The sequence below is a fragment of the Chiloscyllium plagiosum genome, unplaced genomic scaffold, assembly GCF_037043375.1.
Source record: "Chiloscyllium plagiosum isolate Xiang-an unplaced genomic scaffold, Cpla_swu_hap1 HiC_scaffold_11, whole genome shotgun sequence".
Lineage (NCBI taxonomy): Eukaryota > Metazoa > Chordata > Chondrichthyes > Orectolobiformes > Hemiscylliidae > Chiloscyllium > Chiloscyllium plagiosum.
The window spans coordinates 85,096,174-85,113,108 of record NW_028270149.1 but is presented as its reverse complement, the minus strand read 5'-3'; the positions used below and the strand labels follow the sequence as shown (position 1 = coordinate 85,113,108).

The window sequence follows — 16,935 nt, the reverse complement described above, 5'->3', positions numbered from 1 at the left end:
CTCTCACACACTGTCATCCTCACCACGTGCTTTTTGCATGATATAGCCAAATGTTGTATAGTACATTTGCTTTCCTTATCCAAATCATTAATGTATGCAGTGGGTTCTGATATAACTTGATAGTTCTGTTCCTGTGCAATCCCGCGTTATAAGATAATCAAGTAATAGCGATGACTTTTAGACTAATGGGGCTAGAATCATATTATAGCCAACATAGGTAAGGAAAGTTCACGTTCTACAAATAATGGTCTAAATTCTTCAATCACACTATAGCTAATTCACATTGAAGAAACGTGCATTATAGCAGAAATAATTGTTGCCCTAGCACTGATTCCTGTGACACTCCACAAGTGTATAGGTTGTCATCCTGGAAATGGCCCTGTTATCCCAACTCTGTTTATTATTAGTTATCAAATTCTCTATCCACGTGAATAGGTTAGCTCCTATGTCTCAAACTCTTAAGTTGTCTAATGTGTGGTACTTATCAAAATCTTCTGAAAATACAAATTTATTACATCCACTGCTTCTCCAGAGATCGTGTAGCATGCGCCAACACCTGATAAATATGGTTTGTGCAAGGTACGACAAGGATCAGGATGTAGGCCTCCACTGCTTACATTCTATATTAATGACTTTGCTGAGAATACAAAGTGAGGTGGGAAAGTATGTGGTGAGGAGGGTGCAAGCAGGCAGCAGAAGTATATAAACAGGAGGGTGATTAACCAGAACATAGCACGTGGAATGCAGTTTGGTGAAGTTTGGCATTAACTGGAAAGATGAGCTGAATATTTTGGAATGGAGAGAGAATGGGAAGCCTTTATAAGTTCATAAGATATAGGAGCAGAATTAGGCCATTTGCCCATCAAATCTGCTCCACCGTGGCTGATCTGCTCCTCATCCCCAATTTCCTGCCCTCTCTCCATAACCCTGCAACCCATTAATAATTAAAACTCCTCCTTAAATTTACTCACTGTCCCAGCATCCACCACACTCTTTGGGATAGCAAATCCCACAGAGTCTCAACTCTTGGGAGAAGTAGTTTCTCCTCACCTCTGTTTCAAGTTTGCTCCCCTTTTCCAAAGACTCTGACCTCTCGACCTAGAATGACCCACAAGAGGCAGCACGTCAATTTTACCCACCCCTTTTATCATCTTGAATACCTCAATTTGATCTCACCTCATTCTAACTTCCAGAGAATAGGCCTAAACTGATCAATCTCTCTCCATATGACAAACCCCTCTCCTCTGGGATCAATCTAGTGAACCTCCTCCGAACTGCCTCCAATGCCACAACATCTTTCCTCAAATAAGGGGAGCAAAAGTATGCACAATACTCCAAGTGAGGTCTCACCAATATCTTGTATAGTTGCAACAATACTTCCTTACCTTTTATATTCTATCCCTTGAGCTATAAAAAAACAACATTCCATTCATTTTCTTTAGCATGCAGGTACAGCAGGTAATAGTTTTCTGTGACTCATGAATGATTACACCTAGATCCCTCTGCACCGACGCACTCTGAAGTGTCTCCCCATTAAGATAATAGGTCACTTTCCCATTTTTATTTTGAAATTTAATGGCATGACCATCATTGGAGTCCTATTATTAACACCTTGGAGTTTACCATTGACCAGAAGCTAAACTGGATCTGTCACATACAGGGGAGTCTGCTTTTAAAGTTATTCCTGTTAGCACCATTTCACTTTAACATTATTCTATTCTAGTTAAAAAATCTCACTGAGCCTTGCAAGGTTCATATTGGTATTGTTGACAGTACTGCCATATGGTTGCTGACCAGATTGGTGCCATTTTGGAGTGTCCCCTCAGACTTCCCAGCTTCTTCCTACTTGTGCCCTCTCCCGTGATGCACCTCTGTCTGAAGTCTGCACCAACAAGTGCCCCCGCACCTCCCCACCCACCCTCTGATTACTGCTCTACTACCTCTCCTCTCTTCTCCTGCCCTCTGTCCTGTGAGGTGCCAGTCAGTGCCAAGCTTAGAACCCCCTTATTCCTCCAAGACAATGTCCCAAATGGCCCAGTGGCAAACTGCAGTTTTCAGCCAGTATTATAGGACAAATAAAATACCACAGCAGCCATCATCCAACCCAGCTGCACCTTCCTGTTTCCCCGATCTGACCACATGGCACTGGCCAGCTCCACAAGGGGGGGGAGAGAGAGAGAGAGAGAGAGAGAGAGATGGTCTCAGCTGGTGATCTGGAGTCTAGTGAGAATGTTCCTTACCCAGTGCAGACCCTGGGCAGTAGTGCCCCTTGCTGCAATCTTAAGAGTATCCACTACAGGACTACTATAAGAAAAATGTTACATTTATAAAGGGAAAATTCAGATTGTCATTTCAATCATCAATCTGGAGTTTAGGCATTTAAACTACTGTGTTTCAGTTGAGATGGTGCTGATATTTTCATTTTATTTTGTTTTTCAGATTACAGGGTGGTGCGAGCAATTCGTAATTGTGAGCAGATTCGGCAGCTTGTGTACATCTCTTGTAAGCCAGAGGGTGAAGCCATGAGAAACTTTGTTGAGTAGGTAGCATTGGTGAATACTCCAAGTGCCATGTTACCGCTAGGCAGCCCCACCCGCTCCCATTTAATTTAGTACACCCGAGATGTAGAGGGAATCTAATCACATGAGCCAAACAAGCGGAAGAATATAGTGCCTCAGCTAAGCCAGGCATCTACCTATCTGTCACCGACAGTGAGCCAGTTTAGTTTGACCAACATGGAGAGGATGGTTCTGGTGATGGGTGGTCACGGGCATGCATTGGGGTTGCAAGATTCCTGACTTTGTCACCTCGGCAGAAAGCTGACTGACCTGGATGTTAGCGACTTACCTAGTCTAGAGGCTGAGTGAGGAACTGTATCGACTTGCTGGCTGAACCTGGAAGATGAAGGAAGGTGAGGGAGCATATTCAAGTTTTGTTGATCCAGTTGAAAAATAACTGAAAGGAAGGGATAGATTGAGATCACTCACTGGCTCAGTCATCACTAATCACTGAATTTGGAAAGGCCTATACATTAGTTGAGAACAGAATTGAGATTGCTATGATGACTTAGGTTGTGATATTCAGGATAAAGAGCAATCTTCATTCACCCTTCCCTTCAGTGTCCAAAGTTAATTTAAAAACAGCTCACTTCTGTTGTAGATTTCCTTTCCCCAGGCCCTAACTAGCTTATGTTTTATGATTGGGGCAGCATGGTGGCTCAGTGCTTAGCACCGCTGCCTCACAGCACCAGGGACCCAGGTTCAATCACCCGGTTCAAGGCTGAAGCCTTGGTGATTGTCTGTGTGGAGTTTGCACATTCTCCCCATGTCTGTCTGAGTTTCCTCCAGGTGCTCCGGTTTCCTCCCACAATCCAAATAAGTGCAGGTCAGGTGGATGGCCAGGGATCCATGATGGCAGCGACCCAGCAAGTCTGAGTCTATAGTGCTCCTCCCAAGACTTGGGCAAAGTGTGCCATCCACCCCCACCACACTCACCAAATCATTTAAAATAGCTGTTTAATTTAATTAGTTGCTTAGTATTAAATTGAAACAATCTAATCTTTAGTAAAAATGACTAAAGGGAAGGGAGCCCGCAGCTCTCAGCAAGCAGGAACCCCTCCCCCACCCTCTCCAGCTGCAGCAAGGCGTCCACAGCCGCCCCGGGGGACTTACCAACAGTGGCAAGCCTTGGGGAAATCATCTCCAAACTGGATGCGAAGATCGACGCTTTCATTGAAGAATCCCGAAGTCGATGGGACTCGCTCTCGTCCGCGCTGCAAAAGCACGACCGAGACATTAAAGGTGGATTGGCCATGCTAAATTGCCCATAGTGTTAGGCGCATTAGTCAGAAGGAAATGGGACTGGGTGGGTTACTCTTCAGTGGGTCAGATGTGGATTGATTGGGCCAAAGGGAATCCACGCTGTAGGGAATCTTAAAAAAAAAAAAGCCAATTTCACCAGGTTTTTCTTCAATTCACAAAGAGTGGGCTTATTAATTATAAAACATAAGAATTAGAAATGTAACAGACATATACACAAATGAGTTAAAAAAGATGAAAGTCTAAAAAATAGTTGTGTGGCTCTGTTTCTGAATTGTTTGTGAAGAGCCGATAATTACAAGTTATGGAGTTCAGTGAAGTTTATTGGTTATGCTCTTGTTGGTAGTTGAACACTTGGTCTCACTAGCATTTACTTTTTCAGATTGGTTGAGGTTCTGTTGTTCTGAATCCTTTTGACGATGATTAAATTCAGCACTTGGGGTGAGAGAGAGAATCGTTTTGTTGTACTGTTTCCTTTTGTTTGCAGTACTGTGAAGGAGGTTCTTTACCCACAACGTGGGATGACTAGGGAATGATTCTTCGACTGTGACCTTCACAGCATGTTCATGTACTGGTACGCAAAATAGTGTTCAGTCCCACTAGCTCACTCCAGTTGTGTTGCAGCAGGCTTTTTAGCTCCTGCCCTTGTGTATTGTCACTTCCTCAATATCTTTGTCATTGCAAGAGGTCACAGCCCAGTCAGTTTTAAGTTGCCTCTACAGCTTTTAAAAGGCTGTTTCAATTTCCCTTCACATCTACAGGTGTGAAATTTCAGGGTCTCTCTCTATATTCAATCATTTAATTTACATCTAAAAATGTCAACAATACATCGGGATTCTGACCAGTGGTCAGAACTCATAGCTGAAATCCAGTTGCCGTTTGCAGTTGGAAAATTGCACTTCAGTTTAAGTTGTGACCTTCAGATCAGCTGCAGTGAAATTGAAAACAAAGTAATTCTTTGGAGAGAATAGGCAATAAGCACCAGGGTCCCAGGTTCGATTCCAGCCTCAGGTGACTGTTTGTGTAGCGTTTGCACATTCTCTCAGTGTCTGTGTGGGTTTCCTCCGGGTGCTCCGGTTTCCCCCCACAGTCCAAAAGATGTGCAGGTCAGGTGAATTGGCCATGCTAAATTGCCCCTAGTGTTAGGTGCATTAGTCGGAGGGAAATGGGTCTGGGTGGGTTACTCTTTGGAGGGTCAGATGTGGATTGATTGGGCCGAAGGGCCTGTTTCGAATCTAATCTAATCCTGAGTTAATATTAGAGCAGTTCTGATGACTGAGTCAATATCCTCACTCTCAGCATGAATAAATAAAATTCTCTGAACATAAAATCGAGCTATGCTGAAGTAGGTGACATTAACCTTGCAATTACCTTGTATGTATCCTACATCCAATCTCTAGATATCCTGGAACTCCCTCTGTAATGGTATTGTGGGTCTACCTGCAGCAAATAGTCTAGTGGTTCAGGAAGGCAGCTCACCATCACTTTCTCAAGGGCAACTAGGGATGGGCAATAAATGCTGGCCCAGTCAGGTCACTGACCTCCCAAGAATCAATAAAAAGAAATAAATACTTGGAAAGTAAATGCAGGGATGTGGAGAGAAAGACTGTGAGTGGATTACCCTTCAAAAGAGCTGTCTCAAAAATGATAATTCAAACGGTGCCTTTCTGTGCTGTGTTAATCTGTGATTCTACAACAAGAAATTCATACTTGAGGAAAAATTAAATATTCCAGGAGGAAAATATCTTGCGTAATTTCAAATTATATACTGCTTTTAAGTAAAGTTGGAATAATTCCATATTTCACATCAATAGAAATGATCATGTGGAAATGCGCAACACTAGTTCCAAGACACTAGTCACAATTCCTAATTCCATTAGACCTGCTGGTCTATTACAGCCAATAAAATGTATTTGAATGATTGGGCTCGCAATTATAATGGTTTTTGCTCCTTTCAGACTGTGCTGTCCACCTGACCATCAGAAGAAACTGTTTGGTGACCCCTTCACTCCAAGAGTAGCTGTACCTGTGGACATGTTCCCACACACCTCTCATTGTGAACTTGTGCTGCTGTTTGAGAGATAAGCCCACAGCCACCCTTTTGAGAAAGGAGATTGTTTTCAACAGCTCTACAGTTACTAGCCAGTGGAGCAATGTTGCAGAAGTTAGTCATTGGTTATTGACTTTGGAGAGTGGATTGGAATGGACCTGAGCTGACGGATCATGATACTTTCTCCATATTGGAGTGATCAGAAGTATATTCGTGAACTTTGAATTTCATATCTCGAATGAATGGTGAATGATTATTTATTTTTGCAGTTTTCTTACCAAACTTTTTAAAGATGTTGCTGGATGCCCAAGAACCTGTTGATTCTCAGATATGGAAATATGTTGATTGCAATTCAAATTGAATCATCTTATACACAAGAGGAGCTAATCCAACTGTTCTTGAAAAATATTGTTTACCATTTATTTTCCTTGCCTTAACACGCTTACTTTGAATCAATTTTCTTAAGTAAAATTATACTTTGTTTGAACAAGATGAAATTTGCTTGTAAGGCTCAATATTTCCCGGTCGTCTTGTGTGGTTTTGTACCATAACTTTTACTATTTGATTATGTCATTATTTTAATGCAACACCTCACCTGCATTTCCTACTGAGTGTAGGGTAGTTATAATGATAGGCTGCACACCCAATTTAAATGGATACATCACATGAAGCATGTGCGAACATGAATGTCTGGATTTTTGAATATTTTTCCAGAATACTTAAGAATAAAAGAAAACAATTATTTTTCAGTTGTGCATTGGTCGTTTTCGCTGGAAGAGTAAATGTTGTACAATTAATCTAGACTACACAATTCAGGTGGCTGCACGACAATGAGAGAATCGGAATTGAGTTTCTTTTTCAAATCTTGCAACTGTCACTTTATTGCAAAAATCCAACTGGTTTGCTTCTGCACTTTTAGAAAGGAAATATGCTGTTTTTAGCCTTGGCCTGGCCTGTATTTAACTCTGATCCCACACGGATGGCTTTAAATTGCCTTCCAAAATGATTAACTCATTGTTAGGGTAGGGAAATGAATGCTGGCTTTACCACTAATATCCAGCTTGTAAGAGTCCATGGGAGTAAATTGGCTGTGCAGTATGCTACATATGGGGTTTTCTTGTCAAGATCAAATGTTAGGTTCTTCAGGGATGAAATAGTCAAGTGGTTCATCCAGTGCAGATGCGACTGTTGGTTTAGCTATTTCTGTCACCACTCTGGAGCCTCTGTTATGAATCCCTTCATGTGTATCTAAACATATTAGAGGAAACCGTTGCCTCAATTTCATGGCAGCGGTCATAGGGGACCAACAGACTGCAGCTAAATGTGTTGTTCCTGGAAAGTGATGTTTTTGTTCAACCTGGAGCCCCCCCAAGGACTTGTAGGAAACCTTAGTTGTGGCAGCTGAGCTGCAGGAAACCTGATTTCAAACAAAGACGTGCTTTTACAAAGGGTCTTTCATGATCTCAGAACTTGTGAAAGTACCTGTTATTCAATGAAGCCTTTCTGAAGTGCAACCGAAAGCATAGAGGGCTGAAAGTGGCAGAAATGACTTCAGTGAGAAAGCAAATCAGTATAAAATGGCCATCTAGTTCAGAATTTCATTCCCTGTAATATCTCCAAATCATATTGTGTTCACCCCAATTTCAGAGACGTTGAGGCAGTTTAGGGATAGCATATGATGGATTCCAAGGGATGTGTTAAAGGTGGTTTTGAATTTAACAGCATTGGAGTGCCAGGACCTTTTTTAAAATCCTTAAAAGAAATCAAAGAACTGTGGGTGCTGGAGATCTGAAACAGAAATTGCTGGAGAAACTCAGTAGGCCTGACAGCATCTGCAGGAAGAAAGAAGGGTCAGTGTTTCGAGTCTGGTGACTCCTCTTCAGTTCAGCTCTGCTTTCTTCCCACAAATGCTGCCAGACCTACTGAGTTTCTCTAGAAATTTCTGCCCTTGGTTGAAAATCTGTACCTGTGTCAGTGGCATATGAGGAAACTTTGGAATATATGATCTGTTCTTGTATAGTACAGTGCCAAATCTATGCATCAATTAGTGATTAAACTGAGGGATTTCTAGAGACTTAAAGCAAGTGACATTTGCATTTATTATTTCATGGGAAAGGGATTAGGCCATTCAGCCAATCAAACCATCTTGACATTCAAAATGATCAAGCCCGATGGAAAACTTCAATGCCTTTTACTCACCCATCCTCAACCCTGTACTCCATTAGTAATCAAAAGTCTATCAATCTCTACCTTCAACATGCTCAAAGACTGAACTTTTAAAACCCTCTGCTAGAGATTTCCGTAAGTTTGTAACACTGAGTTTTTTTTAAAAAAAGTCTCTCCTCATCCGGACCCAAGTGGCATCCATCTTATTTTTAAATTGTGCTCTGGGCTCATCTCTATTCACCCTGTTTATTGAAATATTTTGTAAGTTTCCATGAAATCACCTTGTTCTTTGAAACTTGTGAGAATACAGGCCTAGTTTGCTTAATCTCTCTCCACAGAACAGTCCCACCATCCTGGGAACAAGCCTGATGAAGCTTCATTGCACTCTCTCTGTAGCAATAATAAATTTCTTGAGGTAAAAAGACTAATTCTGCCAACACTACTCCAGGTGCACTCTAACCAAGCGCTAATACAGTTAAAGGCAGACTTCTCTACTCCTGTATTCAAATTTGCTTGCAATAATGGCTAATATTCCACTCGCCTCCTTATAGCTTGCTGCTCATAAGGGTTAGTCTTCAATGATTTATGAGTGAGAATATTGTGATCTTGTATGCCTACACGTTTTAAAAATTCATTCACAAGATGTGGATGTTGCTGGCTAGCTCAGCCTTAATTGCCTAGAGGGCAGTTAAGAGTCGACTACTTTGCTGTGGGTCTGGAGTCACATGTAGGCTGGACCAGGTGAGGATAGAACAAAGAAAATTAACAAGCCCTTCAGCCCTACAAACCTGTGCCAATCCTGTCTAAACCTATCGCCCAATTCCTAAGGATCTGTATCCCTCTGCTCCCCATCTACTCATGCATCTGTCCAGATGCACCTTAAATGAATCTACCGTGCCTGCCTCTACTACCTCTGTTGGCAGAAAGTGAGGACTGCAGATGCTGGAGATCAGAGCTGAAAATGTGTTGCTGGAAAAGCGCAGCAGGTCAGGAACAGGAGAATCGACGTTTCGGGCATTCCTGAAGAAGGGCTTATGCCCGAAACGTCGATTCTCCTGTTCCCTGGATGCTGCCTGACCTGCGCTTTTCCAGCAACACATTTTCAGCTACCTCAGTTGGCAACACGTTCTAGGAACCTATCACCCTCTGTGTGAAGTACTTGCCACGTGTATCCCCCTTAAACTTTTCACCTCTCACCTTGAATACGTGACCTCTCGTTATTGAATCCCTCACTCTGGGAAAAAGCTTATGTCTATCCACCCTGTCTATAAACTTCATGATTTTGTAAACCTCGATCAGGTCCTCCCCTCAATCTCCTTTTTTCTAATGAAAACAAACCTAACCTACTCAATCTCTCTTCATAGCTAGCATCTTCCATACCAGGAAACATCCTCAGTAAACCTTCTCTGCACCCTCTCCAAACTGTTCACATCCTTTTGGTAATGTGGCGAACAGAACTGTACACAGTATTCTAAATGTGGTTGAACCTAAGTCTTGTACAATTTTAACATGACCTGCTAGCTCTTATGCTCAAAACCCCGACCGATGAAGACAAGCATACCATGTGCCTTCTTGACCAGTCTATCCATCTCTGCAGCCACCTTTAGGGTAAAATGGACCTGAACTCCCAGATCTCTCTGCTCATCAACTTTTCCCATGGTTCTTCCATTTATAGTATAGTTTGCTCTAGAGTTAGACTTCCCAAATTGCAACCTCACATTTGTCTGGATTGAACGCCATCTACCACTTCTCTGCCCAACTCTCCAGTCTATCTATATCCTCCTGCATTCGTTGACAGTCCCCTATGCTTTCTGCTACTTCACCAATCTTCGTGTCATCTGCAAACTTACTGATCAGACCACCAATGCCCTCTTCCAGATCATTTATATATATTACAAACAACAGTGGCCCCAGCACTGACCCCTGTGGAACACCACTGGTCACCTTTCTCCATTTCGAGAAACTCCCTTCAACTACTACTCTCTGTCTCCTGTTGCTCAACCAGTTCTTTACCCACCCAGCTAGAACACCCTGCACACCATGCGACTTCACCTTCTCCATTAGTTTACTCTGAGAAAACTTTTCAAATGCCTTACTGAAGTCCATGTATATGACATCTCCAATCCTTCATCTATCAGTCTCCTTCCTTAAAAGGGATTAGTGAGCCAGATGGGTGTTTCCCAACAATCAACAACAGTTTCATGATCACCATTAGACACTTAAATCCAATTCTTTTTATTGAATTCAAATTCCACAATCTGCCATGATGGGATTTAAATCCAGATTCCCAGAACGTTGCCTGGGTCTCTGGAGTAATACTCCAGTGATAATACCATGCAACCATTGCCTCTTTCCAACCGCTTACCATTTAAGAAATACTCTCCATATCTGTTTCTCCACTCAAAGTGGATACCCTCACTTATTTTCCACATATTCTTGCCCATTCACTAAGTTTAACCAAATATTCACAAAGCAGCTTTATATCTTCTTCATGGAACACTTTGCTGCTGAGCTTTATACCATCTGCTGATTTGGAAACGTTGTTTGGTCCGCACCTCCAAGTATGTGGTGAACAGCCAGGGCTAAGCACTGATCCTTGTGCTATCCCACTAGTCAGAGTCTGCCAACACCATCTCAATATCCAGCAACTTCTCTTAATTTCTACCAAACCATGAAAATAGTTCAAAACGTGGACCGAATTGTCATTTTTTTTTTAATCTAATGCGCATTCTGAACATCAACCCATAGGTTCTCAATAGTTTTATTTTTTGCAATATCCTCAGTTACCACTGGAGGTCAGAAGAGTTTGTGGTTCAATGGTACTTTCAGAAAGGCAGTAAAACTGCAGACTGCATATAGAAAAAGCAACCCAGACACACGCATGGTGGCATGGAGCTACAAAATAACAGGGTAGACACCAGCCAAGAGGCACACAGGTATGGACAGAAGCTGTGATGTACTGAGAGGGACAGCAATCGCGATGTTAAATACTCTACATTGACAGGGACTAGCAGTGAGCAGCTTTGCTGATAGGAATAGGTAAAAACAATGACTGCAGATGCTGGAGTAGAGTGGTGCTGGAAAAGCACAGCAGTTCAGGCAGCATCCGAGGAGCAGGAAAATCGATGTTTTGGGCAAAAGCCCTTCATCAGGAATACAGGTAGAGAGCCTGAAGGATGGAGAGATAAGTGAAAGGAGGGTGGGGGTGGGGAGAAAGTAGCATAGAGTACAATAGGTGAGTGGGGAGGGGATGAAGGTGATAGGTCAGGGAGGAGGGTGGGGTAAGGTAGCAAAGAGTGTTGAAGAGCTTCAGGGCAGAGGAAATGACCTGGGAGTTGCAGTGGGTGAGGGACTTCCTGAGATTCTTGTAGAGAGAGGAGGAAAACATCAAGGTAGGCATCCTTGCAAGAGGATTCGCAGTAGATTTAAAATCAACTATGACTGCAGATGCTGGAAACCAGATTCTGGATTAGTGGTGCTGGGAAAGCACAGCAGTTCAGGCAGCATCCGAGAAGCAGGAAAATCGACATTTCGGGCAAATGCCCTTCATCAGGAATACAGGCAGAGTGCCTGAAGGGTGGAGAGATAAATGAGAGGAGGGTGGGGGTGGGGAGAAAGTAGCATAGAGTACAATAGGTGAGAGAGGGAGGGGAGAAAGTAGCATTATAGGAAAATAGCTAATAGGAATACCATGACAGACATTCTGAAGAAAACTTGCTGTTCTTTGGACACTGCAGTAGTTCAGTAGCATTTCACATTTTGTGCATACTATCATAAATATTGTACCAAATAATATTTAAAACAAAAAAACTTGGGAAAAGGTAACACTAATCTAAAATTATAAACCTTTCTGAATAGCTGATGCTACTGATGCATTAAAAAAAAACTCATAGAATTATTAGAACTACTTAAGCTAAAAAGAAATACAGCCTGCGTTTCAGAATTGTAGCAGTAAGGCTACTAACCCAAGGTCATTAATGTTAGTGTCAGACTGACAGATTGTCAATTACCACAAGTAATTCAAAAAGTCAAGGACACGTTCCATGTTTAAAGTGACCAGTTAGTCCATAGGACCAAAGTTGTGGTGTTGGCTTTTATATCGAATGAGAGATATTAGCACCATTGATCAAATGGGTGTTAGGGATCGCTTAGTGAGATAATCATTTACTGGGATCAGTACCCAATGATGCTCCACTGAAAGCTGCTTTAGTGATGGCCACAATGATGTACAGGTTAGTTAGAAAGTATCAAGTAATCTATATCTGCAACAATGGGATTGCATGGTGGCTCAGTGGTTAGCACTGCTGCCTCACAGGCCTTGGGCAACTGTCTGAGTGGAGTTTGCACATTCTCCCCGTGTCTGTGAGGGTTTCCTTCAGGTGCTCCAATTTCCTCCCACAGTCCAAAGATATGCAGATTAGATGAATTGACAATGCTAAATAGCCCAATGTGTCCAGAGATGCATAGGTTAGGTGCATTAGTCAGGGGTAAAATATAGGGTAGGGGAATGGGTCTGGATAGATTACTGTTCGGAGGGTCGGTGTGGACTTGTTGGGCTGAAGGGCCTGTTTCCACATTGTAGGGATTCTAAAGGAGATCAGGTTTTAACAGGAGCACCATCTTTTTATACTTTCTCCATGGGCTAAGATGGAAGAAGACCACAGATATGAATTAGAATTAGCTCTATTGTCACATGTACTCTCATGGGTACAGTGAAAAGTTTACAAGCCATCACCTATGGCACCATCTTAAATACAAAGGTACCTAGATACAGATTCTTAAGTAGAAATTCTTAGGGAAAAGTAATTAAGGAAAATAAAGATAAAGTCCAGCAGCACTGATCGTAGGAATATATTAGAAAAATCAAGGAATAAGAAGTTCAGAACTCCTTCCAAACCAGTCCACACCAGCACCTAGCCTCTAGTATGCTCTTGGCCTTGACTCCAGACCTCACTGGGCTTCATCAAGGTTTAGAGACTGTACTGGAATCATCTCAAGGCTGGAAGTCTACGCTGAGGCCATAGTGGGCCAAGAGATCGCTGCGCCACCGAGAGATCATCACACCGGCCCAGGAAACCACTATGACAGGCCTAGAGTCTGCCACACCAAGCCAAGAGATCACCATATTGGCTCCGCACTGAGAGTCTGAGTCTGAGCCCGAGTCCGCACTGAGGCAAGGAGAAAGTGAGGACTGCAGATGCTGGAGATCAGAGTCGAGAGTGTGGCGCTGGAAAAGCACAGCCGGTCAGGCAGCATCCGAGGAGCAGGAGAGTCGACGTTTCAGGCATAAGCCTTTAATCGAAATGAGGCTTGTAGGCCAAGGGGGCTAAGAGATAAATGGAAAGGGGGGTGGATCTGGGAGGGAAGGTAGCTGAGATTGCGATAGGTAGACAGATGTGGGGGTAATGATACATAGGAGAGGAGGGTGGAGCTGATAGGTGGGAAGGAAGATGGACTGGTAGGACAGGTCATGAGGGTGGTGCTGAGTTGGAAAGTTGGAACTGGGATAAGGTGGGGAGAGGGGAAATGAGGAAACTGGTGAAATCCACATTGGTGCCGTGGGGTAAAGGTGAGGTGTTCTTCCTCCAGTCGGCGGGTAGTTAAGGTGTGGCGATGGAGAAGGCCCAAGACCAGCATGTCCTTGGCGGAGTGGGAGGGCAAGTTAAAGTGTTCGGCCACAGAGTGTTGGGGTTGGTTGGTGAGGGTATCCTGGAGATGTTCTCTGAAGCACTCTTCAAGTAAGAGTTCAGGGCATCGCTGGGAGGAAAGAAAGGGAAAAAAACACAAACTGGAAAAAAAAAGAAATGGATGACGGACAAGCTCTGGCTGACTGCCATCTTGGATCTGATCCAATTTCTTCAATTGTTGATTGAAAAGAACTATCAATTGGGAGAAGCAAATGACACACTCCTTCCCCAATTTTCTGCACTTCAATAATTTTGACGTTGTTAGATTTTGCTCCCTTAAAACTGTTCTTTGCTACAGTGCCAAGAGCAGCAAAGCCATAGCTAATACAGTGCTGTGAAATTGATGCAGAGAAATTTGTTTATAATCAGGGATTATAGTAGCTACATTTTCATTGATCTAATCAATGTAGGAACTCAAGGTGATCTGTTTGGTGTATTATACTCCCCTTTGGAAAGACTCAGTAAACAGCTGTACTCCTATACTAAAATGGTTTTTGATGTCCCTTTATTTGGAAGATTATGATAGCTGAAATTTAATTAGCACAATCCACTCAGGAGATTGTGATGATCATTTTGCTATATCACACACAACAGAAAGCTACAGTGGGGCTCCACAGAAGCGTGCCTCGCTCACACATACACCAACACAAACACACACACACGTACACACTCATCCATTTATTACAGAGAAAATGTGCAAATGAAACAAGGGCGGTGTTTTAACACAACAACAACAATAACAATTCACAGTAACAATTCTCTGATTCCAAAGATGTCGCCTGTGGATTATGACACTAAAAGGCAGGAGTCGCTAAGTTCTCCTAATGCCAGTCAGCATAAGTTTGCTTTGTGGGTAAGATTCCTTCAGTAGTTTTTTTGTCATCCTTCCTGGGCTCAGCTGCAATCCAAAATATCCAGTGACAGATAGACTGACCTTTCATCAGCCTCTGTTTTCGAATTTGCTGTATTATTTATGGAATCCCCTGAGAATCTGTCCTTATTTCCCCATTCCCCTTTGATCTGCTGCCCTTTGGTAACATCATTCAGAGGCACACTGTCAGGTTCTGCAGTGTATGCTGACAAGGCTCATTTTTGTCATTTGATTTGATTAGTTATGGGCATGGGAGTAGTCATGATTTAATTAGTTATTGGATATGGGCACCACTATCAAGACTAATATTTATTTACGATCCCTACATGTTCTCAAGAAGCTGCCTTTTTTGAATTGTCACAGTCCCTTGTGTAGGAACACTCAATGCTATCACTATCTCACCCTGCAGTCTGAATGGAGCCCATGTCCTAACATCGGAGAAACCTTGCATAAGCAGTAGAATTCTATCACTAATCACTAAGAAATCATGATGACAAGGTTGTCAGTAGACCTTAAGAATGACTTAGAATTGTATGGAATATAATTCCAGCACAGAAATAGGCCATTCAGCTCAACCAGACGCATCTAAAATGGAGGGGGGGGCATTTTAAAATAGAAATATTAGACAGTCCAGGAACTGATGTCATTCAGCGGGCGGATGGGGAATGTACGGATGGGATTTGGTACAAGTGAGAACATGGGCATCTAAGGATGTGGAATCAATGTGAGCTTTTTTTATTTATTCTTTCATTAGATACCCTCGGAGGATGAGGCAAAATCAGAGGGGCCATGTATTCTGGTTATTTGAAGAGGAATCACATATAATAGTCCTGATGCTGGAATATTGTGGGAGTTTTATTTTCATCTTAATACTACGTCAATTGTAAGAGCCTGCCTTTGATTTTTGGGAACTTCAGACCTTCAAAGGCATTAAACATCAGGAAGTTTGATCAAACAGTCTTCTATAACTCTGAGTGAATTTGATATTTGTCAATGTGACACTCATAGCCTTGTCATCACAGTCATCAAAGACATTAACAAAGATCCATTTTGGCCAAATGCCTGATTTGGGATTAGAACATCAAATACAAGCAGAGAGTGCTGTAATTCTTTCTGTCGTCCTCTGTGAATTCAGGCTTTAGTATTTGTGGGTCACTGTGCTTTAATACACTGTGGTTCTGTGCTCTCCATTTGATTTTTTCTTTCTTGAAGAGACGGGACCTTCAGGCAGAATGTAAAATAGTCATTCCCTCTGCATTTGCTTGTGACCAGTTCCTTTTGCCCCTCACAGGAGTTGCATGCCTGAGGAATCCACTTTGCAACTGTAAATCTTAGAAAACAGACGATTGATTCTGTCACATTGGTTTAAGTGTGGAGAATGTCTTGTAGAGTTGTTGATGGTATTTGCTGCATAGCTTCTGTTTCACAGCTTTGAAACAGAAAGACTAACTTCTACCTCAATGTCCAGAGACTGTAAGCCATTTTATAGTCAATGAAGTACTTCTTCAAGTTGTGATAACCCCATGGGGAAACTTCAAACCAAACTAATCAAGTTCACTGACTGACCCCCAAATTAAGTAACTGCCAAAAACATTCCATTTTTGATGGCTTTTGATTACACATGAATCAGACTCAATGCATATTTTGCATGCATTAACAAGAAAATTATTCTTCAAATAAAAGTACATATTTCACATTAAATAATCAATACAACAAAGATATGTATGTCTTAAATAAGCACAAGTGCTCACTTCACTCCCCCCACACACACTGTGGAAGCAGGCCATTTGACTCATTGAGTCCACACTGACCCTCAGAGCATCCCACCCTATCCCTGTAACCCTGCATTTCCCATGGTCAATCCACCTAACCTGTACATCTTTTGACAGTGGGAGGAAACCAGAGCACCCAGAGGAAATCCACGCAGACACAGGGAGAACATGCAAACTCCACACAGTTGCCCGAAGGTGGTGCTGTGAGGCAGCATTGCTAACTACTGAGCCATCGTTGCACTATATAACGACACTATTCCACAACATCCTGTTTTTTATTCAGACGGGATCCTACATTCAGCAACAGCTTTCACCTTTGAGTTTTGTGTGATTATCATTAGCAAATGTGATGGAATCTGTGCTCTTAAAGTTTGAATATTTGAACCACACCTGAATTATAAAGGAAAGCTGAAAAGGAAATGGAGAAGGGCAGCCTGGCCTTCCAGCCTCTAAGGACAGTGATACTGAAAATCAGATTCCAAAACCAAAATCACCGTCGGTAACCAATGAAAGGCTACAGAGCCAACAGTACTCAAATGATTATTCGAATGGTGTAATACAGGGGGGGCTG

At 42.4% G+C, this 16,935-nt stretch overlaps 1 protein-coding gene across 3 annotated transcripts in view; it reads left to right on the top strand.

Annotated features, from left to right (window-relative positions):
• Positions 1-6,617, top strand: part of LOC122557062 (tRNA methyltransferase 2B) — a 29,826-nt gene extending 23,209 nt beyond the window's left edge. For all 3 annotated transcript variants that reach the window (XM_087992266.1, XM_087992265.1, XM_043704320.2), the window contains 2 exons: positions 2,440-2,539; positions 5,777-6,617. In XM_087992266.1, the coding sequence (XP_087848392.1) occupies positions 2,440-2,539; positions 5,777-5,903 (227 nt within the window). In that variant the 3' untranslated portion in view covers positions 5,904-6,617. The remainder of the gene's footprint in view (positions 1-2,439; positions 2,540-5,776) is intronic.
• Positions 6,618-16,935: the final 10,318 nt, after the last annotated feature.